General features: G+C 57.0%; 1 protein-coding gene and 1 long non-coding RNA gene across 6 annotated transcripts in view; one reads left to right on the top strand and one right to left on the bottom strand.

Annotated features, from left to right (window-relative positions):
- Positions 1 to 345: 345 nt before the first annotated feature.
- Positions 346 to 12083, bottom strand: LOC106028361 (uncharacterized). Its single transcript, XR_002792012.2, has 3 exons — positions 11393 to 12083; positions 6564 to 10931; positions 346 to 5748 (listed from the first exon to the last, which is right to left on the bottom strand). It is a non-coding gene; the product is annotated as an uncharacterized LOC106028361 (long non-coding RNA).
- The window catches only part of Appl2 (adaptor protein, phosphotyrosine interacting with PH domain and leucine zipper 2), a 35561-nt gene continuing 13117 nt past the window's right edge, over positions 4168 to 26611 (top strand). The window contains exons 1-8 of one of the 5 annotated variants that reach the window (XM_003461734.5): positions 4168 to 4334; positions 9435 to 9533; positions 17211 to 17270; positions 17421 to 17492; positions 20755 to 20842; positions 23434 to 23475; positions 23593 to 23651; positions 24271 to 24417. In XM_003461734.5, the coding sequence (XP_003461782.1) occupies positions 4281 to 4334; positions 9435 to 9533; positions 17211 to 17270; positions 17421 to 17492; positions 20755 to 20842; positions 23434 to 23475; positions 23593 to 23651; positions 24271 to 24417 (621 nt within the window). In that variant the 5' untranslated portion in view covers positions 4168 to 4280. Of the gene's footprint in view, positions 4335 to 9434; positions 9534 to 12152; positions 12605 to 17210; positions 17271 to 17420; positions 17493 to 20754; positions 20843 to 23433; positions 23476 to 23592; positions 23652 to 24270; positions 24418 to 26611 lie in introns of those variants that run through there. The other 4 variants (XM_063255496.1, XM_063255497.1, XM_063255495.1 and 1 more) reach the window with 4 other exon arrangements.

Raw genomic sequence — 26611 nt, 5'->3', positions numbered from 1 at the left:
GAACACACCGGACACCCAGGAGTCACAGCAGGATCTGTGGTCTGTTTGAAAAGACAAAAGTCACCCCACAGGAAGAGCTCCCAGCCCGGAGGGGCTTGGTGCAGAGGTGAGTGGGACTGAGGGTCTGGTCTGGAGTATGTCACTGCAAGGGGCCGTCCTAAATCTGAATAGTCAGTGACATGGTAATTAGGGTGGACGCGACCCACGGTTGCAACAGACTGCTGGTGCACGACCAGAGACTCACCAGGCATGCGCAGTTACCTAGTTACCTATTCCCACCCGCTTGTGTCCTGGTGCCGAGGTAATGTTTAACTCAGAAGGTGGATCTGACCCAGAAAGCAGCTCTAAGCTGACAGACCTTTTTCTTTAATTTTAAAGAGAGTAAAACTAAACAGAACAAAGCAGGTCAGAAGAAAATAATGTAACACATTTCAAAGCAAGACAACAGGAGATCTTCACTGTCTATCATATTGTTTCTTGTTTTCTTCTAAGTAGTTGTCCGTATCTTCACACACAGTGAATTCATACACAACAAAATAGTATTAAATTGATCAGAACAGAGTGACGAAGGTGTTACAGGCCTTCACAACCAGACAACAGGGAAGTCAGCAATGCCTGGCGGCCCCTTCTTTCTCTGGCCTTTGCTTAGCTATCTTGTGCCTAACTAACCCAGCCCCAGACCTTGATCCACACCTGTCAGTCTCAGGCTTGAATGGTCCCAACAATATTCTCTTTAAAGCCGGGGGAACTGGTCACTTGGTTACCAGGTTAGAATGAACGGCTTCTCACCATACACTGCCCACCACCCGAAGTCCTTCCACGGACGCAGGTCCCTCTGCTACCTGGTGGTGGGAATCTCTTCAACTTCTTCTCCCAGGCTTCCTTGCTTACCCTTCACCGACCACACCGGCCTTTCCACTCACCCTCAAGCTGCTGAAGATGTCTCAGGACCTTAGCACTGGCTCTGCCCTCAGATCTCTGACCAGTGTCAGCCGCCTCGAAGAATACTTCCAGCTTAGCACACTAGTAACATTCCTCTGCCAAATGTTGGCACGTGCTTACCAATTTGCATTTGTTTGTTGTCATCTCCTCTATTCAAATATAAGCTGCATTAGAGCAAAGACGTTTATTTGTTTTGGTCACATCCTCGGAGTCTAGAGGAGTCCAGCAAATGGTAGATGCTGCACCGTAAGTGAATAATGTGAAGATCACAGGTGCCACTCTGATATGAAGTGACATTTGTCACCTTTTAAACACTGGAGCTCTAATCACGTGTGAGTTACGGTAACATGCAGTCTATCCCAGTAAATATTTATGGAGCAATGCGGCAGGTTGCATTCGAGATGCTACAATTACAGAAATAAATAAGACGAGGTTCCTTCTCTAGCTGGAGAGTCAGGGTGAGAACAGGCACAGGGAAGTGTTAGCTAGCTAAGGGCTCCTGAAGCATAGTAAAGGACCAGAAGATTTAGTGTGTGTGTGTGTGTGTGTGTGTGTGTGTGTGTGTGTGTGTGTGTGGTGTCCCTGTCACTTTCCTCATCACTGAGGTGTAATACCCGACACCCACAGTTTAAAGGAGAAGAGGTTTTCTCTGGCTCGTGTTTTAAAAGTCTCGCCGCTTGCCCAGCTGGCTGGCTCCAAGGCAGAAATACCACAGTTAAAGGTCTGAATGGAGAGCTGCTCACATCCAGGGAGCCCCAAAGCAGACAGAGAAAGGAGCCAGAAAGGGAGATTAACCTGCCAGGCACAAGCCCAGTGACCCACCTTTAAGTAGCCCCTGCAAGTCAGCTGTAAATCAGCCCCATGATCCAATCTTCTTACAAAAGCTCTGCCTCTGAGCACATGAGAGTTTTGGGGATCAGTCTTGATCTAAAACCATAACAAGGAGACACCAGCAATGAAAGGCTTTGCAGGGATACACACACACGCACACACACAGAGTCACATTAAGCTGGGCTTTGCAGGTTGCAGTTGGGGTCAACGGAGGAGAACTGGGGAAAGCAGCCCAATGCATTTCTTTACCACGTGGACCCCCAGCGCCTTTCCCCAAGCACCTTCCCTGGCAGGGCCTACCTCCTTCCTGGCTTTCTCTCTTATTTGCCAAGTTCCAGGCCTTCTTCGACCTGGCCCTCCTGCATCCACTTTTGTGTCTCACTGCCCACCTTTCCTGCTGCATTTCAGTGGGAAGGTTACAATTCCTCGGAGCACAGAGGTGTCAGCCCTCCAACCATCCGCCTGTGCACTTCCGGCCACCGGCCTTGCATTCCAGATACAGTCCGCTGGATGGCTGAAGTTCGCCCTCACTATACTAGAAAGGATACTTTCTCAATGAAGCATTTAAAATTTTTTATGCTTATCCAATGTTCTTCTTACACAGCCCATAATACCAGTAAAGACAGCAAAATAAAGGAGAGACAGTGTGGAAGGCGCAGTGAGTGAGTGGAATGTGTTTTTAAAAACTATTTTATGTGTGATGTGCTTCGCATTTCATTTTGAACTTGTTTTGTATTTGGTATCTAGTTTCCCCTAGAAACGTTATAAATGGTACTTCAGTGCCAAGAAATTACATGAAGGCTATTTAGCTCATCATGTAGTAATAAAGTGCAGAAAAATAATGAAATGTAGTTTCAAGCAAAATAGTGTAACAACATGGATTCAACAATTTTGAACATTGGTGCTTGAGGAAACCTCGTTTAAATTAGAAAACAGGGCGGTCCTTAAATACAGAGACTCTCAAGGCAATAAAGGGTCTCTTCAAGGGTTCCAGGATGCCATTTGGCCTCTCAACATCTGCTTTGAAATGGAAATGTGTTCCTGTCTTCTCCCTGGGTATAATCGCACCCTTGGATCAGTCTTACAGTCACAAAGGGCAGAAGGAAGGGCTTGAGTTTGGTGCTGGGGAAGAGGACTTTGGTCTGGAGATAGTGGGAAACTGCAGGAGAAATTAAGGCTTGGCAGAAAGAGGAAAAGGAACCAACGCGGTGGCAGCAAGATTCTGCCTGGAGAGTAGTAGGACTAGGTTGGGAGAAACCATGATAGTCGGAGATCAGACAGTAGCCCGGGGGAAGGCAGCCCGGGCCAGAACCGGGGGAATGTCGCCGGTGTTTGTACACGGCAGGACGCCAGCCTGCAGACTGCCACTTGGAGCTGTTTGCATGGCAGGTCCTCTTGACATGGAGGTGGTTTCTGAAGAATGTGTGCTTTGAGGAGCATCGTATTCTTCCTGTTGGTTTTGGTAATGTATTCTGTTGCACAAAATTACTGATTCCTAGGAAGGAACCTCAGAGACTCTTGCTTTCGACACAAAAGGATGTCACCTCCCCTTCGCAGTCTCCGCATCCCTCTCCCTTCCCTCTCTGCTCCCGTAGGTAGCGTCCGCTCTCTGACCCCAATCAACTCATTCGATTCAAGAGGGTCCACTGTCTCATCTTTAAATGACAACACCAAACTAGATTCCCTCTCCATTCCAGTTCTAAAATATTGAACATAAAATTCTCCAAAGTGGAAAGAGGATGGACTCTAATTATCATGGTCCAAATCAAGTAGCTGGGATTTCTAAAACGGCTCATCCTGAATGTTACGATGACTCAGAGCTGCGCAGTTTTCTTTCAAACGCGAATGACCTCTCTGTTCTCAGAGCTGCTTGTGGGAATTGGCGTGTACCCGATAAAGCCGGCTTGTGAGAAGCGGTGTAGGGTTGTCTCTCAGATCCAAGTCAGTAGGATGGCGAGTTCGAGGCCTGATTAGACAACTCAGGGCGATCTAGTCTCAAAACCAAATAAAAGAGAGAGGGAGGAAGAAGGAACGCTCGCTGGATTCAATCCTCAGTACCTAAAAAAAGCTGACTGCAAAATCTTCTCTTTCCCGTCTTCCACTCGACGGCTGAGTAGCCGCAAGCAGGTAAACCCTGTCTCCCCACCCTCGAGTTGCCCCTCCTAGGCTGTCTAGCCATTGAGTGGCCCAGGACCGGAAAGGGAAGACCGCCTGGCTCAAACAGGATTCGGACTGCCCGCGCGGGGTAAGGCGGCCGGAAGCGAGGCCGCCACACTTCCGGCTATCCTCTCGGGCGCTCGCCACACTTCCTGTTGATCTGCATTGTGGGGAGGGGCGCGGAGGGCGGGTGGGCGTGGCTTGCTCGTGAGGGGCGGGCCCTGAATGGAGGGGCGGGGCCGCGGCAGCCAGAGCTGTAGCAGTCCTCGGAGCTCCAGAGCTCGGCTGTCCCCGCCGCGTTCGGTCCTCGTCCTCGTTAGCGTCCTCGGTCCTCGCTCGCCCGCCGCGCCATGCCCGCCGTGGACAAGCTCCTGCTGGAGGAGGCCTTGCAGGACAGCCCCCAGGTACCGGCGCTGCCGCGTCCTCGGTCAGCTGGGGTCAGGGCTGGGGACCAAAGGCCCCCCGCGGCCCAGCCCGCTGTCTCCGCCCCGCCTCTCTGGCTGGTTAGAAAGGGGTGCACCTCACCGGGCAGGCAACGTCACCTTTTCTTTTTTTTTCTCCAACACTGGGGTTTGAACCCAGGGAACCCTTCACTCTGAGCTTCACCCCCCCAAGTCTCCCTAAGTTGCCCAGACTGGGCTGGAATTTGTGATCCTCCTGCCTCAGCTTCCTGGAGTGTTGGGATTCCAGTCGTGTACCATCCAGACCGGTTGTGCTTTGGCTTTGTCTCTGTAAAACAGGAATGACATCGGACTGGGTTAGAATTAGATGAGAAAGTCTCTGTGGAGTTCGGGTCAGAGTAGAAGGTCAGTTTGACTACCATGGGCACTGAGCTCACTGCTGCTGCTGTGCTGAGATCTGGTGGATTTAAGGTCCAGAACAGGAAGCAGAAAGCTGGATCCTTTTCCCAGGCTACCCAGGCGTCCCAGGCCACGCCTTGGCACTGTTTAGATCACAGCGCCTGCCACTCTGCCCGGGGTGAGAGTCCTGAGAGGTGGGGCTGGAAACCGGGTGCAGACGCAATGAGTGTGGTGACCTGAGCAGCCCTCTTAGGCTCTGCGCTCCTTTTGCAGGTCCCCTGCGTCCTACTCCCAGGAGAAAGACTCCTGTCCCAGGAGTGTCCTGTCTCCACTCCTGCCTGGGGCGTTAAATAAACATCTTCATTTTTTTAAATGAAGTTTATCGATATGGTTGAGATATGCACAGTGATCACATTCAGCACGGGGAATCTGTCCCTGTGTGGTCAACAAGCATCCTTGTCCCCAGAGTCTCAACCCCTGCAGACTCAGTGGGACGAAGCCCCACAGTCCCTTCTTTGGGTTCCCTCCCTGGCCCTCTGGTGGGATGACCTGGCCCCACCCAGCCCTGCCCTGTAAGCCTTTGATCCTTAACTCTGTCAGGTCTCCTTCTCTCCACTACAGGATGGGCCACAAGGGTGGGCACACCTGTGTCCCCTCCCCCACCATGGACAAGCAGGAAACCGAGCAGGCTGTGGTTTCTCCTGGTACTCATTGAGACCCTGTGGGCTGACCAGCTTCTCAAAGGCTGCTTGTATGCAGCTCTGAGCCAGACCCACACCCGGGTTAGGGGGCATTTCACCCATCACCCCATTCAAGGGTCTGAGTATAAGAGGGGGACGTTTCTACCCAACATTGCGAGCCTTTGTCTGGGGTCCTGCACACAGAACGTCACTTTCCTGGCCAGACTTGGTGTCAGCTGAGTCCTCGAGGACAGGTGGCATCCCGAAACCTTGGCTGTCACGGAAGTGAGCAGAGACTGCTTCTGAGTGGCCTGATGGGTTTGCTGGGCTGCAAGGGACTGCAAAGCCGGGAGAGGAGTCAGACAGCTGGGCTGCGGTGCTGGCTTTCACTCTACCTGGTCTCTTGCTTATGGCAAGTGAGCTAGTCCCCGTCCTGCACTGGCTCGAGTTCCCCCTCCGCAGACCCTCTTTAGGACGTGATACGGAGCAGGTGGCCTGCAAGGAGCCCCAGAAGCTTAAAGTCCTGTCGTATCTTCAGGTTTATAGTCGTGCACCTATCAGTGGGAACGGAAGTTTGGAGGCCTTGCCGTTCCTGCTGGATGCTCCCTTTTAGACTTTGTGTCTCATCGTTGGCTTTGAGACTGGGCCTCACGATGCAGTTCAGGATGGCCTTGAAGTCACTAGTGAGCCAGGCTGCCCTGGAACGCCTCGTGCCTCAGCCGTCCTAACCCTGGGATTGCAGGCGTGTGCCACCACCCAGGCTTACTGTTCCTTTTAATGTAGGGAGTGAGTCGTGTTGAGACTTGATTGTCACCCTCTGGGGTTTTGATGGGGTTGCTGCAGAGGAGAGGCTGATGGTCTCTAATGTCACAGTGCTCGCATGGCCCTCCCGGTGCATGTCATGTGCCAGATAAGTGCCCCAGTCAGAGAGTCACAAGGTTCAAGCTGGAATCAGTCTGTCCCTTTCCTTGATTTTATCAGGAAAGAATAAAGGTGACAGCAAGTGCCTGGCCCCTACCGTTGTGTGCCAGCCACTGTTCCCAGAGCGTAATCATATGAGCTCACAAAGTCTCCCAGCGGTTGTTTGACCTCGGTCCTTTGTTAGGTGACCAAGGAGCAGAGAACTAAATAACTTGCCCAGAGCTGGACTCACATGCGTGGAGGTGGAAAGCGCTTACGTTCCCAGCTGCCTCGCCCCCTCCTTCTCTGTCCGTGTGACCTAAAATGCGGTTTCATGAGGAGGAAGAATCCTAGGAAACTGTCCACCGCGTGCGTCCTCTGGTGTCAGGTGCGAGCGTGGGAGGGAGGGTTGCTCCAGTAACCAGGCTGCACAGGACAAACGACAAGAGCACAAAAGCTTTTGTATCTGAACCAGGTGACCCAGGACGAGCTGAATGGAAGCACGACCTCTGCCAGGAGGTTCACCTGCTCCTCCTCGGCAGCAGTGTGGAGAGCCGTCTGCGTGTGCATGGGGGTGACTCCACCTACCCCCAAGGGCCAGCGGTGGTTTTAGGTCAGCGGTGTGTCCCAGCCCCACCCGCAGGGCACCTCCCCACAGCTGGCTGGGTCCCCGCGGGGGGCAGATAAGGAGGCCTCCATTCCAGCACAGCCAGTGCGCGCAGCCAGGGTCAGCCGGGACTCGGGACAGCTGGCCCTTGGCTTTGAGCCGCAGGGACACGCTAGGGCCGGAGCCCAGGCTGGCTGCTGTTAGCGTTTCACTCTGTGCATGCCTGTGAGAACTTCGTTTCTGACCTCACACTTTGTTAAACTCAGAACGCCTCATGGCCTCACACTGTTGAGAATGTCCGGGGCTGTGTGATGGGGTCCACCCGGTTTGCTTTTACTCCAAGGTAAAGGAATACCCTGCCACGGGTCCTGCCTCAGACACTGTGGGGAGCGTGGGATGACAGAGAAAGGCTGGAATTCCCACCGCGAATGTGGCCTTTGCAAAGAGGTTCACCCTGTCTGAGCTTGGGTTTGGACTGAGAATAAAAAGAGCCCCTTGAAGTCAGGTGTGCTAGACCACACCTGTAATCCTAGTCTTCAGGAGGCTGAGGCAGGAGGCATTCTGTGACTCCCAGACCAGCCTGGCTACATAGCAAGACCTTGTCTCAAAAACAAATTTTAAAACAGAGCGACCCGAGTTGTTTTGAAGAATAAGTGACATATATTCCCAGCACAGCTGAAGTTGGGGACACAGGCATGGTGGCCCGCGCTGGGGGACAGACCACCCAGGGCATGTGAACATCTCTTTGCAGTAATGTGTTTTTCAAGGAAAAAGTATACTTGAAAGAGATGTAATGAAGAATTCTCACTCAGGGCGTTACTCGTGTGCGGGTCGTCATCCATTACCGGACTGTGAAATCCAGACGGTCCCAACCACAATTCTTGTTAATAAATGGAATAAAGGGAAGGGCGAGAAACCAGAATATACACCCATTCTGTTGATAGTGTCTGGTGAAGCCTCTGTTCAGCTCTGGTATAAGCTGTATTTTGAACTATGGAGTTTCTTTTTTACTTTAATTTTGGCTTTTTTTGTTTGAGATGGGGTCTCACTGTGTAGTGCAGCCTGGCCTCGAACTCACTGTGTAGCCCAGGCTGGCCCCAAACGTGTAGGGATCCTCCTGCCACAGCCTCCCAGCACTGGGATTACAGGCATGCACCTCTGTGCCCAACTCTGGGTTTTAATTTTAGGAACTTCAGAGGCCCCATCTATCAGGAGTGGCACGCTGTCCCAGCACCAGGCTGTTGATTCGCTGTCACCCAGAGCTGCTGGAAACTGCTTCCGCCGCCTGGTGTGGGCAGTACCTCACAGGACACCTTAGCTGGACCCAGCACCTGCAAGGCAAGACCAGCACATTGCTGTGAGGGGCCCAGGCTTGTGGGCAAAGTCAAGGGCCCAGTGCTTGGAGGAGTTGACATTCTGTGCACCCCAGAGTGGCACTCTTGGGGCCACGGCAACACAGGCCCCTTGCTGTCCTTTGCTGAGGGCCCAGAAGAAGGAAGAAGACTGGGCATTCACCTGCAGGAAAGCAGGGCCCACAGGCTGTTCTCCATGGACTTCAGTGCTGCCTGGTGCAGGTCCTTTCTGTGATCCGCTGTCCGTCCTTGGCCCTTGCCTGCTCGCAGGGCCGGCTCAGAGCCCGGTGCCCACGGCACCGATGTCACCTTTGAGGTCCCCACCACGTCCCTCCTGATGCTCTTTGGTGACAGCCTGGCATGTGTGACTGCACCGCCTGTCATCCCGCACGGCAGGTCCCAGTGCCTGGTATGAGCTGGGTGCCCTCATGAGCCTGCCTGACCGAGGTCCCTCCCTGCCCTGGAGCTGCCCCTTGGATCGCCCTGCCTGGCACCCACCGTGGGCCCTGACTGTGAAATTCCTGGCCCGGGTCTGAGAGTGGATTGAATCAAATAAGACAAAAGACACAGAGAAGCATAGAGGCATCTGAAAAGGAGATGCAGACACCCCAGGACGAGGGCAGAATCCAGCAGCCCAGGCTGCACGGTGATGCTTCCCACACCCGGCGCAGAGGGCCTCCCGTCCCTGTGGTGGATGCAGAGGTGGGGCGAGGACAGGCAGGCTTGGCCCTACCATCTTGGGTCTCTTTATGGCCTGACGAAGCTCCACCTGAGCCCCGCCCCAAACTCTGGGGCCAGGTGCACATTGCACTGGGCCTGGCCCTGCCTTGGCTGCATTGCAGGGTTTAGACAGGGAGCTCTCAGTGGGTGAGGTGGAGCATGCCTGTCATCCCAGCCCTTGGGAGGCTGAGGCAGGAGGATGCTCAAGAGGTCGAGGCCAGCCTGGGCTACATAGCGAGTCCCTCTCTCAAAAAACAACAACAACAAAAAAGACAAAGAAAAGGAGCCCTCTTATAGCTCCCTTCCCCCACAAGAGGAAAACCGGAGACCCCCCCACCTCCATCCCTCCGTTTCTTTTGTACACACATGTGTGCATGTGCATGCATGTGTGCATGTGTGTAATTACAACCGTAGAAGACAGACTGACCCCCCACTCTCCCTGCAGACCCGCTCTTTGCTGAGTGTCTTTGAGGAGGATGCCGGCACGCTCACTGTCTACACCAACCAGCTGCTGCAGGCCATGCAGCGCGTCTATGGGGCCCAGGTAAGCCTGCCCTTCCCCAGGGTCGAGAAATCCCAGCCAGAACAATAGGTGAAACAACAGGTGATGCGCATACCTGTAATCCCAGCATTTGGGAGGCTGAGGCAGGAGGATCTCCATGAGTTCCACAGTGAGTGCAAGCCTAGCCCAAAGTCTGTCTCAAAAGATTGTAATTTAGGGGCTGGGGAGTTAGCTCAGCAGCCTGACAAGCTTGAGGTTGTGAGTTTGACCCCAGTACCGAAAAAGAAAAAAAACTAGGACAAAACAAAGCCAAAGACAGCCTGTTTCCTTGAGAGTCATTTTCTTGTAGCAAGAATCAGTCGAGGGGGACATTTAACTGCTTTGAACTTCTTATAAAAGGGGTGCATTGAGCCCTCCACTTCCCACGAGTGCATGTGGTTCAGTCTGTGGGGCCCTGGCTCTGTCTCCCTCGTGGGCATTCTGGGGTGTGGCAGGGCAGGGTGGGGTGGCCCTCAGGGGTTCCCCTCAAAGGCTGAGCCACAGCTCTAGCGGAGCCACAGGGCGGAGGTTTTATTTTGAGGAACAAATGCCTCAGGCTTGCAGACCCATGGAAAATAAATTGCTGAGTGGCTCAAAGGAAGTTTTTTGGGGTGAAAACACTGCATGCTGTGCACGTCACTTTCTTAGGGGAGACTTGTGAGTCATTCAGGCCAGGGGCCAAGCTGCAGTCGCAGTCCTGTGATGGCAGGTTTTCCATGTGGCTCCGTGCCGGCCGGATCTGTGCCTGCCCGGCGTGGCTCTCCTCACCCTGCCTCTGTGCATGGCGCTCGGTCCTCCCGTCTGGTCACTGTTACAGCGCCATAATCACCACTCCCTGTCTTAGTGTCTGTCCTGGTCACAGGGAGCTTCCTGCTGGGCAGGAACACGGGCATGGTCACCAGCCCCGCTGGAGAGTGCTGTGGTCAGCTTTCCGGGCGGAGAAGCAGGAGAGGTTCCTTTCGGCTCCTAGTCTCGGGGGTTTCCCCTCCCTGTGAGATTGAGCACCTCATAGGGACAGGAAACCCTGAAACCCAGAAGCGGGGGCAGGGCAGACAGGACCTGGGGCACCCCAGTGATTGCTTCCTACAGCAAAGCCCCTACTCCCTAAGGTTCCACCACCTCTCGGTGGCCTCAGGTGGAGACTAAGCCTGCTGCACGTGGACCTTGGGGACAGTCAAGGTCCAGGCCATCACCACCAGGCGCCCCCAGGAGGGCGATGGTCAGAGCCGAGATGTGAAAGGCTGAGTTGTCTCCTGTGGAAGGCAGTCTTGGGGCTCTGGCGTGGAATCCCACAGCCAGCCTGCGGCAGCTGTCATCAACGCTATGCCCTTGGTTGGGCAGGAGGCTGCCGGCTCTGGTGATGAGCAGCTCGCTCTGGTCCTGTGTGTCACTGTGTGTCAACTGAAAACAGAAACAGATGCCAAAAGAGAGAGATGCCCGGGCCTTAGCCTGGGACATATGGCGGTCAGTTGGGAGAGCGTGGAGAGAGGAGGGCACACGCGTGTGTGCACACAGGAGCCTGTGGCTGTGTGTTGGTGTCAGGGAGAGACTGGTCTGGAGGTGTCTGGGGACATCAGCCTGAGGGGTCCCTGTTAAAGCTGGGATCCAGGACTCAGGGCTGGAGTTCTAGGCCTGCGGACTTGGTGATGGATGTTCCCCACCAAGCAGAGTCCCTCCCGACCGGAGTCAGTGCTGATGCCCGAGGACTCCGCTGCAGTCCTGCCTGCTTGTCTGTCTGTCTGGGCAAGACCTGGGGGGGTGTGAGCCAGTTCTTATTCTGAAGCCTGGATTCTGTGTGTCGTCTGTTTTTGTATTTCCCTGGATATTCCAGATTTAACACAAAGAACCCCTCGCCCACTCACCTCCGAGCTTACTTGGGCTTCTGTCTGCGGAGTGCTGGCACTGAATTTCTCCTGTTTCAGGCGTGGAGGCCCCAAGACCTAGGGGCTGTGCTCGGGGCTGCCCCGCCGCCAGCTGGGCCCTGCCTTTTTCTGTCCGCTGAATCCTATATTTGGAGAGCCCAAGCATTCTCTCATGCGTTTTTCCCCTGTGAGCCAAAATACTAGGTTTTGCCAAAATTAAGTAGGTCTTGCATTCCGAGAGGCAGGGAGCCAGCTTTGACCCTGCAGCGCGTGACTGTCACGTGGCTTCCCGGGGCTGGAGGCGTCTGGCTGCCTGGCTTCCCAGGATGCCTGCTGTGTAGACCCCGGTCCACACCGCTGGGCCGGCTCATTGGTTTGTCAGACTTATTTGAAAATGCAGAGGTCGTGTTTTGTTCCTTCTTCATTTAAAAAAGAAAACTCTTCCGGATCTCTCTGGCCAGTTGCTTTGGTGCGCATGTGTTTTGGGATAGCAGTGCTTTCTGGCATTTGCGTTCAGTTTCTTTCTGAGTTGTGTTCTCTTGGTTTGTTTCTTGGGCACTTTATACTTAGCCATGTCGAGTTAGAGTTTTGTAATTTCATTTTTAAGAACAGGCACTTAGCAAGACAGGGTTTACATTGCAGCTAGCTTTATGCAGCTGATAAATGATAAACATTCATGAGAGATTTTAAACAGATTATGTGGTAAATTTCTGGATCGTGATACACAGAATGTTTGTTGGCTCTTTCTTAGTTGGAGAAGGAGGAAGAAAAGAAAAATAGAGAAAGTTTCCCTTACTGTGGCTGGTTTGAGGAAGTTTTAAGTTTTACCTGGCCAGCGCTCTGGAGGGAAGCCGTAGGCTGTTGATGGCTTTCAGCACTTTTTGTTCGTTTGTTTGGTTGGTTTTTGAGACGGGAATCTCACTCTTCAGTCTGGCCTGGAATTCGAAATGATCCTCCTGCCTCGACCTCCCCAGTGGTAAGATTGGGAGTGTGCACCACCGCACCCCACTTTGCATGTATGTTAGTGCACAGAGAGCCCTGCGCTGGGCCAGGCGGCCCCTTGGCATGGTCACATTCAGCCGTCCCGACAGGAGTGCGGTGAACACAGGTGTTTGCTCCCCGGGTGGAGAAACAAAGGTCCGGAGAAGCTGCACCGTGGTGTGCGGCCACACAGCTGAATGGAAGACCCAGAGCCCAAACCCAGCCTCTGAGGTCAGTGCCTGCCGAGAGCCCCTGGTCTCCACCACGAGACCTGCCGCGTCCCGTTTTACGCGTCCCTGTTTTCCACCCTTCTCTGGTTCATCCTGGTCCCTCGTGGAGTTGTGCAGCTCATGGCACCTCGGCCCTTTTCCGGCCCTCCCAGCAGTGGGGCGGGCGCCGGGACAGTGGCGGGAGGGTCACTCCTGCTGCGAGTGGTCCTCGACCCTGAGCCCCCAGCCCTGAGTTCCAGTCTGGAAGCGGCCCTGCCGTGGGACTTGAGAAGGGCAGTCCCGGGCTCCTCGTCCGGTCGTCAGAGCCAAGATGCTGCTCGCTGGGAGCCTGCTGGCTGTAGGCTGCCAAACTCTGTCCGGCTCCGCCTCCTGGGCTCCCAGGCCCCATCCTCACAATGAGCCCTCCCTGTCCTACCCCCACTTTCCTTTTCCAACCTGGGATTGAATCCAGGGCCTTCACTACAACACCAGCTCTTTAGTTTTGTTTTTTGGTTTTTTTTTTTTTTTTTATTTTGAGACAGAGTCTTACTAAACTGCTAAGTTGCCCCAGACTGGGCTGGAACTTGTGATCCTTCTGCCTCAGCCTCCCAGAGTGCTGAGATTATAGGCGTGTGCTTCTTCGTGCACTCACAGCGGCCTCTGGGAGCGCTGTTCCCACAGATCCGTGAAGCCCTGTGCTGCCCGGCGCTGGTCTTGGTGTCCAGGATCCTACCTCACTCTCTGGCCTCTCCCTCGGGTCCGGGCGATCACCTCTGAGATTCCCGAGTCACTGTTCCAGGCTTGTTCTCTCCCTAGCTCGTGCTCTCTGGCCCCAGGGGCGCCTGTGTCCCCGAGAGAGGCACGTTTAGGGTGGATGGGCAGGCGGCGGTGAATGTGGGACCCTCCGCCCGGACACTGCATGCTGCTGGCACCTAAGTCTGGGTCCCCCTGGGCCCATGCGGCCACCCACACTGGAAGCCCTGTTTCTTGGACTCCTCCTCCTCCTCCCTCACTGCTGTCTGGCTAGGACACTGCTGTGGCCCCGCTGGCGTGTGACAGTCTCCCCACCTGTCCCTGTCACCTGCATCCCCACCTCTTTCCTGCCCTTAGCACATCCACAAGGCCCTGGGACAGCTCCATGGCTGCCCAAGCCTCTCCACGTCCCGACTGCCTGTCCTGCGGGCACTGTCCCAGCCACACGCGCTCTGCTCCTGCAGACACCCCAGCCCGTGCGGCCCATGAGCCGGGCTTGGTGGCAGCAGCACCATGAGCGTGACCGTCGGCACAGTACTGCAGGCCCCATGTGGAAGCCTGGGCCCTTGCTGACCGTGGGGCCACCTCCTCCCCCACCCTGGCCTTCCCTCCAGGCTGCTGCCCACGAGCCCGGGGGCGGTCTCAGGTGACCGCCGCAGTTAAGAGGCTCTCTGTACCCTGGGAGAGCAACACCCGCTGCTGGGAGCCCCGCTCCCCCGGGCTTGCTGGCCGCTTGCCCTTCTGCCTTGGTGGCAGCCCCGGGAGTTCCTGCTAGCCCAGGAGCTGCCGGCTCTGAGGCGCTCCTCTGCCTCCTGCCTTGTTGGGTCGCCTAGCTTTGTTTTTTGCAGTGCTGAGCTGGGCAGGGAGTAGATGGAGCCGGGAGCTGTCCCAGGGCCTTGAGGAGGTGCTGCAGGTCAGGCTGTACCTCAGCAGCAGGGCCGCTGGGGGTACGAGGCCCTGGGTCCTGTCCCCAGCACTGTGGAGAGGGTGTCACCCTCAGACTCTGTGTGGAGAGGGTTAGGCCATGTCTCTTGCTTGGCTATGGCTGGCAAAGTGTGATGCTCGTGTCCATAGACCGAGGCTCCTGCTCCTGAATATTAGCCAGATCGAGGGCTGATCAGAATGCACGTTAATGCTTAAATAAAACTTAACTGCAGCAAAAGACAGACTTGCCAGAGACGCCCCTCATCTGAGCTGCGCACCCCACTCACCCTCACCCAGGAGGCTCCTCCCCTCCCCCTCACCACTCGAAGCCGCTCTAGAAATCCTCCCTTGGGAGTGTCTCTATGAGGTGTGATCCAGATGTCGTGATTCTGCTGTCACATGTCACCCAGCAGAGAGCAGGCTGCTGAGGACGTCGTGGCATGGCCTCGTCTGTCTTTCTCATTGCTGTGACAAAATACCCAACGCCCACAAGTTCAGAGAGGAAAGGTTTATTTTGCCTCGAGGTCTGCAGAGGTTTCAGTCCATGGTCAGTGGACTCCAAGGCGGGAGGCAGGGCAGCAGGAGGAGCAAGCCGTCAAGGGAGGACGGGGAGGCAGACCCTTCCAGCCAGGCCCACACTGACCACCTCTCCCACCAGGCATCACCTCCCAGCTCCACACCCAGCCATGAACCAGTGTCACACTCCCGTGATCCGGTCACCTCCCCAAGCCCCTGCGTGAGGCTCTGGGGGACGTCTAGATGGAAGCCATGGTCGGCCTCATTCAGCTTATTCACTGACACCGTGTGACTTCTGGTTCTTCCCAAAGCCAAAATGACCAGGAAGGACCAGTGTTCCGGAAAAATCAGGTCCCGAGGCAGCCACGGCAGTGCAAGTGAACAGGTTCAGTACAGGGACCCCAGAGCTGCCGCAGAGAGGGCAGAGGACGGGCTGAGGGACCGAAGCGGCAGGGAGCCTTGAGGGAGACGAGGGCTCTGTCTCTGTGATAAAGTCTCGAAACTCTGGGCATCACTGCCGTTTCCACACTTCGTACAGTGTTGGACTGTGGTCCGGGACCACGTGGTGTTGGGACCGTGGCTCTAGGTTCCAGCCCCACTGGCCTGCACCGACTCCGCCTGCCATTTCCCAGGCTTCCTCCGTACTCTGCACCGTGGCTTGTCACGGGATGAGAGCAGGTCCTGCCTTGTGGGCCACAGCCAGGGGCAACCCTGACACTGTGCAAAAGCGCTCCTGCGATGTGGGAGACTCAGAGTCAGCAGCCGCCGCGTCTCTGTGGTGACCGAGTTCACCCGCTCCCCCGGCCGCTCCGGTTCTGCAGGTGCTGCCACCTGTGCCGCTCCGCCCTGTCCCTCCCCGGGCATGGACGCTGGCCAGTGCTGCACCCGGGCCGGGGAGCCTCGTGTCCGGGAGGAAGTGCAAGCGAGAGCACAGCCAAGCCGGTGCCTGGTCCTGGGCGGTGACAGCCCTGTCGTCAGGGTGCTCGGTCCCTGTGTGATCCTGTGGCAGGTGGAACTGAGCTGCTTTGCTTGGCCACTGAGAGATGCAATGTCTGCAGGCCGCAGGTCCAGGGCCACACGGCAGGGTCAGCGGTGCTGGGGGCCGTCCAGCGGGGCAGCGTCCCGGATGGCGTTCCCATGGGGTACGGTGGGGGGAACTGGCCAGGGAACGCTGGGGAACTGGGTGCGCGGGCCGGGGTGCTTGTCGTAGTTTGTAGCCGGGTGTTCCCTTCACGCCTCGTGTGGTCACAGGCAGGACCTGGGGGGGTGACTGGGTTACAGTTAGCGCTGCCTTGCTGTTCAGAGGTGGGGGGCTGTGGGTAGGCCCGGGCAGCAGACCCGTGGGGTTTGGGGACGTTAGGACCGGAGTGGGGTCAGCATGTAGCCACGTGCTGACTTCTGATGTTTCCAGAGAAAGTTCTGCTGGGAGGAAGCCGCGGTCCCCACTTCCCCGCTGTCTCAGTTTATTTTCGGCTGCAGCAGCGGAAGCGAGTGGTTAGGGCCGGAGCGCGTGGCGCACGGGCCTTGGGTCTCTGATGGAGGCACATGGAGGGGGAGCTCAGTGTCACACACACCCTGTCCCCCCGCCGCGCAGCCTCAGGCAGGCAGCAGCCTCGCCTCGCTGTGCCTCAGTGTCTTCATCTGGAAACCGAGATCACAGCCAGCTCCTGCCGTGCGGGCTCAGGAGTCTGGGGGCCATGCGGGCCGCCTTCGGGGCCCTGGGGTCAGCTGTGGTCACGGGTCTTGTGGGTGGCAGAGGATACAGCACCGGGCCACATCCTGGGGTCATGAACAAACTGCTCTCTGGCCCAGCACAGCTCACACGGGAGGATGAGGGGCTCGGGGACGTCACAGCAGCACTGCCCCTACACAGTGACCACACCGCCCTAAGAAGGGACGCGGCAGCTGCAGGTCCCCTCAGCTCTGGAGTCTTATCACCCTCACCCATGCGCATCCCTCCAGGACTGTGCTGACCTTGGCGTGTAGGTGCCTCTCCCTGCCTGTCAGTCTGTCCGTCCGTTCATTCACTCGTGCGTTCACGCATCCATCATTGGCCTGTGCTGAGCCTGTGTGCACCCACCCAGCATCAAGGACACCCCGAGGATGTCCCCTCACTGCCCCTTCCTGGACAGGGGCCAGTGCTGCCCCGCTGGGAAGGGGTGAGCCAGAGCAGAGGGGACCCCCCCCTGTGCCCTGGGGGGACCTGTGCCCTCATTCTCCCCAGGGTGCCGGGGGAGGCGGGACGGTTCCACTGGGGCCCTAGCGGCCCCAGGTGTGATTGGCTTTAACCTTGGCCCTGTCTCGGTCTCGCTGTCTAAGTGGCCAGGACGTGACACTCTGTCTCCTCAGCAGGGCGCACACACTTCTCGAACCCTCTAAGACAGCCTTTCCCCCGTGACAAATGTCACTGACTCTTCTGTCTCTTCTCCCTGCAGAACGAAATGTGCCTGGCTACCCAGCAGCTTTCCAGGCAGCTGCTGGCGTACGAGGAGCAGGTAAGGAGTGCCTGCCTTCCCGCTGCCACCCTCCTGTGGGCGTGGGGTGCTTATGGGGGAGGGGAGGTGTGGGTGGGGGCCGGTGGCCGATCTTGGGGCATAACTCCAAGATCTGCAAGTGACACCCATGCTTTCATCCTTCGCTCGTAGAATTTTGCCCTTGGAAAAGGTGACGAGGAAGTCATTTCCACGCTCCACTATTTCTCCAAGGTGGTGGATGAGGTAAGAAGCCTGAAGTTTCTGTCCGGCTCTCGGTGACCATTCCTGCTGTTTGGGCCCTCTCGTTGCTAGACGCCTCATGCGGGCTCTGAGCTGTTTCAGGCTGTCGCTGTGCTCAGCTGGTGACTTGACAGATGGCGCCGGATCCCAGGTGTAGCATCTGAGTGGAAAAGCCTTCCAAAGGAGGTTTCTAGGGCTCCAGCATCCTCAGAGGGTGAGCACAGGTCCCCGCAGAGATGTCATCCCTCCCAACACCTGGGCCGAGGCGTGTGCAGGGCCACACACCCCAGAGGCTCAGGCCTCCCAGCTCGGGTGCCTGGCCCTGGCTGTGGCGCCCCAGCCTCTGACTCTGCCATCCCTGAGTTTATGCTCTGTATCTCTTCCTTGATCAGAGCTCCTCACAGTGGGTGTAGGGCCACTCCGAAACCCCAGGGTGACCTCACTTTAGAGCCCTGCATTCCACGCACCCCCACGTTCTCCGGGGACCTACTTTTGGGGGTGCACAGTTCCGCACACTGCCAGGGTTTGGTATAGTGGCTCCTCAGCTGTCTTGTGTAATGTCTGTGGGGTGTTGGAGAAACCTCGATCGCTCCAGGAACTGTGTATGTCCTACTTATAAAGATCACAAGAGCTCAATACTACTGACTCCTGACAGAACACTGCAGAATTAGGCCATAGAAATGTTCCATTGCCAAGGAGTTCACAGCATGTACTTAGAGTGGAAAATCACAACAGAGAAGCAGAAGAGAAAACGCAGGCCCATTCCACCATCCGTTTCGGGTAGATCGAGGCACGGCATTCGCGTAGTCACATTGCTGTGTTTTAATTACACACAGCAGCCCACACCTCCTTCAACAAACACACAGCCAGCTATTAGTCAGACTTCAGGGCGGAGCCAGAAGGACACAAGGTCACCAGTCTTCACTGAGCTTGGTCCTCTGTCCCACTGAGTAGCAGGAAGGAGACCAGCTGCTTCCTGCCGCTGGTTCTCCCCGCTCGGCGTTCTTGGTCCCCTGCACCAGTGTGACCCTGTTGTGACACTGCTTCCCAGGAGGAAACCTGTGATCCCAGAGTTAAGGGCGCATCCCCCAGGACCACCCAGCTCCAGGTGCCAGTTGAGAGCCCCGGCCCCGTCCTGGCTGCACGGGGTGGATCATGGCTCTCTGAACCCTCATGCAGGTGGGGCTGGGGCAGCTTCTCGGTTGTGACTTGAGCTGGTGGTGACCTGTGCCCGTCCTGACCCCTGACCCCCAGGGCTGCTGCCTGTGGACACTCCTGACCCCCAGGAGGCCCCAGGGCATCACGAGCTCTGTGCCAGGAGCTGGCATCAGAGGCCAAGTGTCAGGACCCAAGGGCTCCCGCGCCTCTGCTGCTCTGAAAGGGTATAGGAGTTGCAGCCAGGAAGCGCAGCAGAGACCAGCAGGTACCGTCCAGCGTGTCAGTTTCCACTCCTGGGAAGTGTGTGCTGCCACAGTGTAGGATGAGGCAGAAATGGAATCACAGAGCAGCCAGGGAGAAGCAAGCATCCCGGAGCCTCAGGGCTCCATCGTGGTCTTGGAGCCCAGGAAAGGCGGCCTTGACCCAGGAGGAGGAAAGGAGCCCTGGCTTGGGTTGGAAGATCTCGAAGACAAACAGTCCAAACCCAGCATTAAAGAATGAAGCAGCGGGAGTGGCCCGTGTTTCGTGGGTGGGATCGTCCTCGTGAGCCCCAGAGAGCTCTGTGGGTGCTGAGTTCCCCCAAAGCAAGGGCTCATGGGGGTCACTTCTTGGAGCAGACCTGAGTCATGGTTGTCACTGTCTCTGCTGACTGAGTGCTGGGGTGTGTGCCCAGGTCTGCTCTGTCACCTTGTGGAGAAGGGGACGCGCAGTGCCCCAGGCCCACAGCAAAGGCGAGGACAGACCCTAGGGAGGAGATTGGAAGGGAGTGACCAGCGGGGGGTGGGTTTTCAGCCGAGGAAGTGGGGTGTCTTCGCCTGGAAGCAGTGTGAAAGGAAACGTCTGTGCCACCTCTCGGCCTGGAGCACAGAGCCCGCACACGGGTGGACTCCTGAGGATCCTTCAGGAGTTGCCAGGGGCTGCCCGAAGGACAACTTTCACACTCGTCTTCGAGGCAGTGTGGCTTTGGGTGCGCCCAGCGGGAGCACAGAGGGATGGCGACGCCCCACCCTGGACTGGCACAAGCTGAGCATAGCGGGTCTCTGCACTTAGAGCCACTGTGTGGCCCCGGCCCTGGAGGGCACACCTGGGGTGATGTGGGGTGGAAATGTGTGGCCAAGTCACTGCTGGGGGAGCCTGGTCTCATGCTGACCCCGAGTGACTGCAGGGTAATGCTCCCCAGGGGCCCAGCAGGACTCCCCACACACGGCCCTGTCCACCACGGTCCTCGATGCCACCTTGACCCCTTGAGGCCCAAAGCCTCACGGCAGTGTCAGTCCAGGTCATCGTGGGCCACATGGACCTCAGACACTGCACCCGGGATGGAGCCTGCTGTGCCAGGGAGCTCAGAGTTCCTGCTGTCCGTGGAGGCTTGCAGAGCGGCACACAGAGTAACCAGAGGCGACCTCCTCTGTCCCCCGAAGCCACTTACAGAGCTGGCATTTTGCAAGCCCTTGAGGTGGACAGAGAAGCCATGAGAAACGGTGACACCCGAGCACAGTCCCTGAGCTTGGTGGTCGTCTGCCACCCACAGAGCCTGCCATGGACGGCCAGTGCTGCCCGTATGATGCGACCTCTTCTGTGACAACTGACGGCAGCCTGGCAGTGCCCAGCGCTGCCCACACACAGCATCCGGTTCCAGGGTGGGCGGGGCTGCTGGGAACACAGGGCTGGTGTGGTTTGCATGGCAAACAAAGGGACCCAGAGACGCCTTGAGTAAGCTTCGCAGGTGTCCCGCTGGAGGCCACAGTTTGTTCTTTTTCCTTTCCTCCTCCTCCTTCTTTTTTTTTTTTTTTTTTTTTTAAATTTTCATGCTGAGTTGCATTTCCAGTCCTTTTTATTTTTCCCGGTAAGTTGCCACATTGCCCAGGGGGACGTCGAGCTTCCCGTCCTCCGGCCTCAGCCTCCAGAGGCTGGGGCTCAGGCGCATGTCCCGCCCCAGCTCACGTCTCATCCCCGCACCTCTGGTCCTGCCTCCTGAGCTGCATCATGGGGGTTTCTCTTCGCTCAGGAAGCCTGGTGCAGTCTGCATTTCACGTGGCCCTTCGTGCCACGGGCCACGTCACCAGCAACGTGTATGCCTGGCCTCACGGAGTCCCCTTCCTTTCAGCTTAACGCCCTCCACGCGGAGCTGGCCAAGCAGCTGGCGGACACCATGGTGCTGCCCGTCATACAGTTCCGGGAGAAGGACCTCACAGGTGAGCCACGGGCCGCTGCTCAGGGCTTGCCCCGGTGTGTGACCGCATGCTGAGCGCCGGCAACAGGGTGTGTCCAGGTCAGGCACGTGCTGCCACTTTGAGAAGTGTGAGGTGTGACAGTGCACCACCGTCCATCTCCTTCCAAATCCCCACCCTGTCTTCCTCGCCACTTCCCGCAGCGGTTGGCAGATTCCTGAAACTGGGGCGAAGTGGCGGCAGCCCTCCTGTCTCAAATAAAGGCATCCCGCCATGTCCCCTCCACCTGGCTCACGGGCTGTGCCACTGTGGGCCTTTTAGTTCTCTCTCACACCAAAACGATTGGGAAAGAGGGACATCTGAGTCAGTACAGGACACCGAGGTCATCGGCGCAGTGCAAGACCCTCAGGAAAGAGGACTCCAGAGCTGCTGCAGGAAGGGGCCAGGATGTGGGATGCGGGTGCTGGAAGCGAGGGGAGGATTTCGAAGTGGTTCACACACCCTCTCCACTGTAATAAATTTAAAGTTGATACATGCACTGTTTGTGACCCCACTCGCACAGGGGGAGGCTTGGTGGGAATGGCCCAGTGGCCGCACTGTCTGTAAGACTCTCCGGGTGTCCCCATCACGGGACAGGCAGCCCACGAGGGGCGACTCGGAGAATCTGTGACTGCTTCCCAGAGCCGAACTGGCCTGTGCAGTGCATTTCAGTTCTTCAGCTACAACAGAAACTTCAGAATAATTTTATATCACTTGGAAATCAAAGTGGTCAGATTTAAAAAAGAATATAAAAAAGAACTCATAACCTTGAAAAAAAATGTTAGAAAAGGCAGCCCAGACTGCTTAGTCCTGTTGTTCTTTCCTATTCCATGGAGAGTGTTCATTACCTAAAGAGTAAAGAGCTGCATTTGAAGCCGGGAGTGGTGGCACATGCCTTGTAACCCCAGCTCATGGGAGGCTGAAGCAGGAGGATGGCCACATACTGAGTTCAAGAGCAGCCTGAACTACACAGTGTGACCCCATCTCCAAAATGCCACCCCCGCCCCCACACAAAAACCTGTATTTGAAGAGCACTCGGGGAAACATTGCTGAGTAAAACATCCTAGGAGACCTGTGCATGGCTGGGCTTCTAGGCAGAGATGCTGCATCACCCGGAGGGCACCTGCGGAAGCTGGAGTCTGCCCTGGGCCAGGGGCCTGCGCTGCAGGCAGCGGGCAGAGCACTGAACCCTCCCTGCCACTGGTGCTTGGGCAGCGCCAAGCAGGAGGTGGGCTTTTCCCTGTGGCTTACCTGTTGGTGACCCGGAGCCCAAACCCACTGAGCGCAGGCTGTGTGACCATCTGATCCCAGCTGGGGTCAAACCCTGTGCGTGCGGGGAATATTCTCTCTCCACAGTCTGCGAGCGTGTGGGGTCATTTGCAGAGCAAGCCTGATGTCCGGTAGGAAGAAGTCACCAATCCTAAGTCTGCAGGCTGGGTCAGGCTGAGTCTGCAGGCCGGGTGGCTGGCACAGGGCACATGGTGCCGTGGCTGGCATCAGTCCAGAGTGATGACCCAACACATCCCTCACTGTCCAGAGTGGTGATTCTTTTATTTTTCATTCATTTATTTGAGACAAGTCTCCCTGCATAATTTAGGCTGATCTTGAACTTGCTGTGTAGCCCAGGCTGGCCTTGAAATTGCAGCGATCCTCCTGACTCAGCCTTCGGTATCAGTGCTAGGAGGCTCTGTGCTCAGAGGTGTAAAAGCTGGAGGCAGGCGGAGAAGGATGCAGGTGTTAAGTGCTTGCTGTTTGGACAGAGAGAACGGGTGGAGCTGCTGCTGTGGAACGCACCCGTCCCTCTGGGACTGTCTGTGTTAAGCGCCCTGGCTTCCCCTGCCAAGGGTAGAACCCAGAGTCTTGCATGTGCTAGGCTAGTGCTGTGCTGCTCAGGGATTGGTTTGGTTTGGTTTTGTTGTGGTTTGGTTTAGTTCTTTTGTTTTTTGAGACAGGCTTGGTCTAAATTGCCCAGGTTGGCCTGGAACCTTTGATCCTCCTGTCTCAGCTTCTGAAGTGGCAGCCTCTGAGGTGGCTGGGATGATCGGCATGCATCACCAGGGCTGGCCTGTTTTTAAAGTTTTAATCCTGGCTGTTTATTACCGTCGATGACCTTGTTGCTCTAGGTTTACAAATCCGTCATCATGCACCATGGTGTCCCGCCCTTGTTGGGTGGTGGTGATTGGTGCTGGCTTGTTGCGTGCAGACTGTGCCGGGCTGTGTCACAGGCTGTGCTTAGCACACTCCAGCATTCCTGTCCCTCTGGCTCTGGTCCTGGCTTCATTCGCAGGACCGATGCTTTGAGCTGGGGCTGAAGACCCAGAGCTGAAGTTTATCCCCCAGGTCACCGTGGCCTCCGGCCACCTCGCTGTCTGCCTGCGTCCCCATGGTGCCAGCTCCTCTCCAGGGTGGGCAGGGGCACCAGGCGCAAAGTGAGAGCAGGAGTTGGGCCATCGGGCCGGGCCCAGAACACAGAGGGACAGAGTGATGGCAGCATGCACTCACAGATCCGAAGGCAGAGCTGGGGGCTGAACGTTTTATTTTTCCTCGCTCCGAGCTGCTTTCTTTCCCCCGTGCAGAAATCAGCACTCTGAAGGATCTCTTCGGCCTCACCAGCAGTGGTAGGACTCCCGCCCCTCGGGTTCCGTGGTCGGTGGCGGGCGGGTCCTCAGTGTGGGGAGGCGCCAAGAGAAGGGTCTCACATGCGGCCTCACTTTCCCGGCCTCCTGTCTTTTCAGACCACGACCTGGCAATGGCCAAATACAGCAGGCTTTCGAAAAAGAAGGAGAACGAAAAGGTGAGCGGAGCCCGCGCCCCGAAGCCTCCGTCAGTCCGCGCATTGGCCCGCCTTGCCCTGCGGCGCTTTCCCCTCTCAGTCCTCCCTTGAAGTTACTCCGCATCCCAAGGAGGCCCTCACGTCTCTAGCCTAACTTCCCAGCCCGCTTTGTCCAAGGCAGACCTGGACCCATTGGGTGGCGACCCCACAGGGACCCCAGCATCTGCCGGGTGCTCGGTGCCCAGGGTCCATTCTGACCCCGCAGCCCCTGAGGTCTGGGTGCCTTGATAGAGCTACCCTCATGCACATAACTTGTCCTTCTGTGCCCTGACTTCCTCGGGCACAGTCACCCGTAGCATAGTCTCGCCGTGAACCACGCGTGTGTGGCCTCCAGGGCCAGTGCCGGGTTCCCCACGAAGTGTCCCTGTTGGCCTCCCCGGTGTGGCCTCACAGATGCAGAGCTGCTGCTGCTCCTGGACTTGGGGTTTTCAGCGCAGACCTCCCTTAGATTTGAGATGGAATCTTGTTTAAGTGTTACCGTGTCTGTGACCAAATGCCACCGTGAACTTCCAAGTGTGTGTCACATCGCGTACCCCCACAGAAGTGTCACGCCTGAAGTCTTCCCTCCGCTCCACATCAGGTGAAGGCCGAGCTGGCGAGAGAGGTGGCGGCCGCGCGGCAGAAGCAGCACCTGTCGGCCCTGCAGTACTACTGTGCCCTCAATGCGCTGCAGCACCGGAAGCGGGTGGCCATGATGGAGCCCATGCTGGGCTTCGCCCGTGGGCAGGTAGGGAGGCGGCGTGTCTTGAAGCACTGTCACAGAGAAACACGGTGCTCCCTGGGGCTCTGGCCGGGCCGGGCCACCTGGGTTGGACCACCTTGGCTGGCCATGGGAGGCCGTGTGTCCCTGAGGCGATGGCAGATCCCAGGCTCTCCTTGGGAGGAACCTGTGTGGTCCTTTTTCTCTGATCCACGTGAAAGCTGAATCAGGGCCAGTGTTCCCATACGCACTGTGGGCTCAGGCTGGGAGAGCAGCGTGTACCCCGGACTCTGCAGTGCTCTGCCCTCCAAGTGTGGCCAGGCCCTCCCTTAGCACTGCTGTCCATCCATACCTCCCCGAGGTTGTGGCCAGTGTCTCGCCTCTGGAGTGCTGGACAGTGTCACCAGTGCTCTGCAAGGTCCTCTGCAGAACATCGGCCTCCTCCCTCTGACCCAGTGGCCTCCTGAGCCTGTAGGGGAGGCGCCAGCTGCAGGGTAGGAGGCAGGGACAGGCTCAGGTGTTCTGGCCCCCGGGCCCAGCACCCCCTGCTTTGGCCCCAGCGCTGGCTCCGGACCTGCACTCTGGCCCATGAGAAATGGACCCAGCATCAGCTCTCACCAGACGATCGAGACTCAGACAGGGGTGAGAGGAAGAAAAACATTAATTAAATGTCACTGCTTGTCCAGGTCCACATAACAGCGTCTTCTATAACGTATAAGAGAAACGCAAAATAGTTCAAAAGGAACACGTCCACTCCATCGGGTAACGGGCCTCGGAGGACCTTCCAGCATCTGCATCCGGCTGTCTGAATGTGGGGGCCACGTGGTTCGTGGGGAGCTGGGTGCAGTCAGCTCGTCCCTCCGAGGGGACATTTAAGGGGAGCTGTGTCACCCTCTGAGTCACTGAGTGAAGCCAATGGAATCCTTGGGAGTCACGAAGTATCCTTGCCTGGGCCCCTGGAGTGGGCCCTGGTTGGCCTCCTTTCTCATCTGGTGATGCGTGGCAGGCACCCCAACCTGGGCTGATCCTGGGTTTGCTGCAGAGCGGCTTGGGTGCTGTCTTTGGACATTCATTCCCCTGTCACGCCGCCCTCCCTAGAGTGACAGCCCTTGCCTGGAGCCCAGGCCCCGAGGGAGCAGGATTTAGTGTCCCAGAAGTACAAAGGCGACAGAGTGACCAGTGGATGCCAAGAGCATGGCTAGTGGGAGAAGGGACTTCACTGGCCTGGGGGACAGCTGTGTGGCCAACCGGCTCCACCCTGCAGCTAAGGACTATGCCACGTGTCCCAGCCCAGGCTTTTCAGGCTAGTGCCGCGGGCCATGGGGAGCACAGCAGCCGTGGGACCCACAGCCACTGTCTGTGCAGGGTGGCGGGTACCCACCCCTGGAGGATGGGGATGGCAGGTCTCCTGTGAGAAGCCCCTTCCCGAAGGGCAGTTTCAACCTTGCTGGACACCGCAGTCCTTTCCTTTGAGTTGTGGAACACTGAGTCTCATGGATGGTCCCGAGCTGTTTGCTCCTCTCCTCCCCGGCCCTAGGGAGTCGGGGTGTCCAGGGCCCTCGATTTCTTAGCGGGGTGGAGACTGACTCCAGCTACTCTACGGCACCCGCCCCAGGAGCTGTGCTGACCCAGCCCTCTCCGCTCGTCCTGGTCAGACAGGTTCGCAATCCCTGCAGGCCAAGGCCTGGTGTTTGGTCCAGGCTCTGAGCTCAGTGTCACACTGACAGGGTCAGCACCAGGTGGTGCACAGGACCCAGGGTCTTGCCTTCCTTTATCAGATTTCTCTAGGGCCAAGTGAGGCCCGGTCCAAGGAGTCACAGAGCTGCAGAAGCCCTGTGACTTCAGGGGTACTCACCTGAGACTGACCAATGTGGCTTTGTCTTTGGGCAGTGCAGGGAACCAGCATGGCATAGACAGTGCTGATCTCAGTAGGATTCAGAGACCACAGAGCCAGGACTCTCGGCCTGCATGGCCATAGGCTGCTTTTGCCCTTTGATCTCTGAAGACTGAGGTTTCCACTTCTTCCCAAGGTGTCCGGGGAGGAGGTTGGATTCCTGTTATTATGCCTCCTGGCCTCGGTGAGGGCCCATTTTTATGCCCACCCTCGGAAAGGTAGACTTCCGATCCAGGTGGGCTGGGGCAACACAGGAGAGGCCTGCTGAGTGTCTGCCCTGCCTGGTGCCCTCCTCACCACACGGCATGTCGCGTGTACCAGCATCCT

The sequence above is a fragment of the Cavia porcellus genome, unplaced genomic scaffold (assembly GCF_034190915.1).
Source record: "Cavia porcellus strain 051 isolate PalLab524CR breed Dunkin Hartley unplaced genomic scaffold, mCavPor4.1 scaffold_8, whole genome shotgun sequence".
In the NCBI taxonomy this organism is placed as follows: domain Eukaryota; kingdom Metazoa; phylum Chordata; class Mammalia; order Rodentia; family Caviidae; genus Cavia; species Cavia porcellus.
Note: the sequence above shows the minus strand (reverse complement) of the source record. Positions and strands in the feature narration are given on the sequence as shown.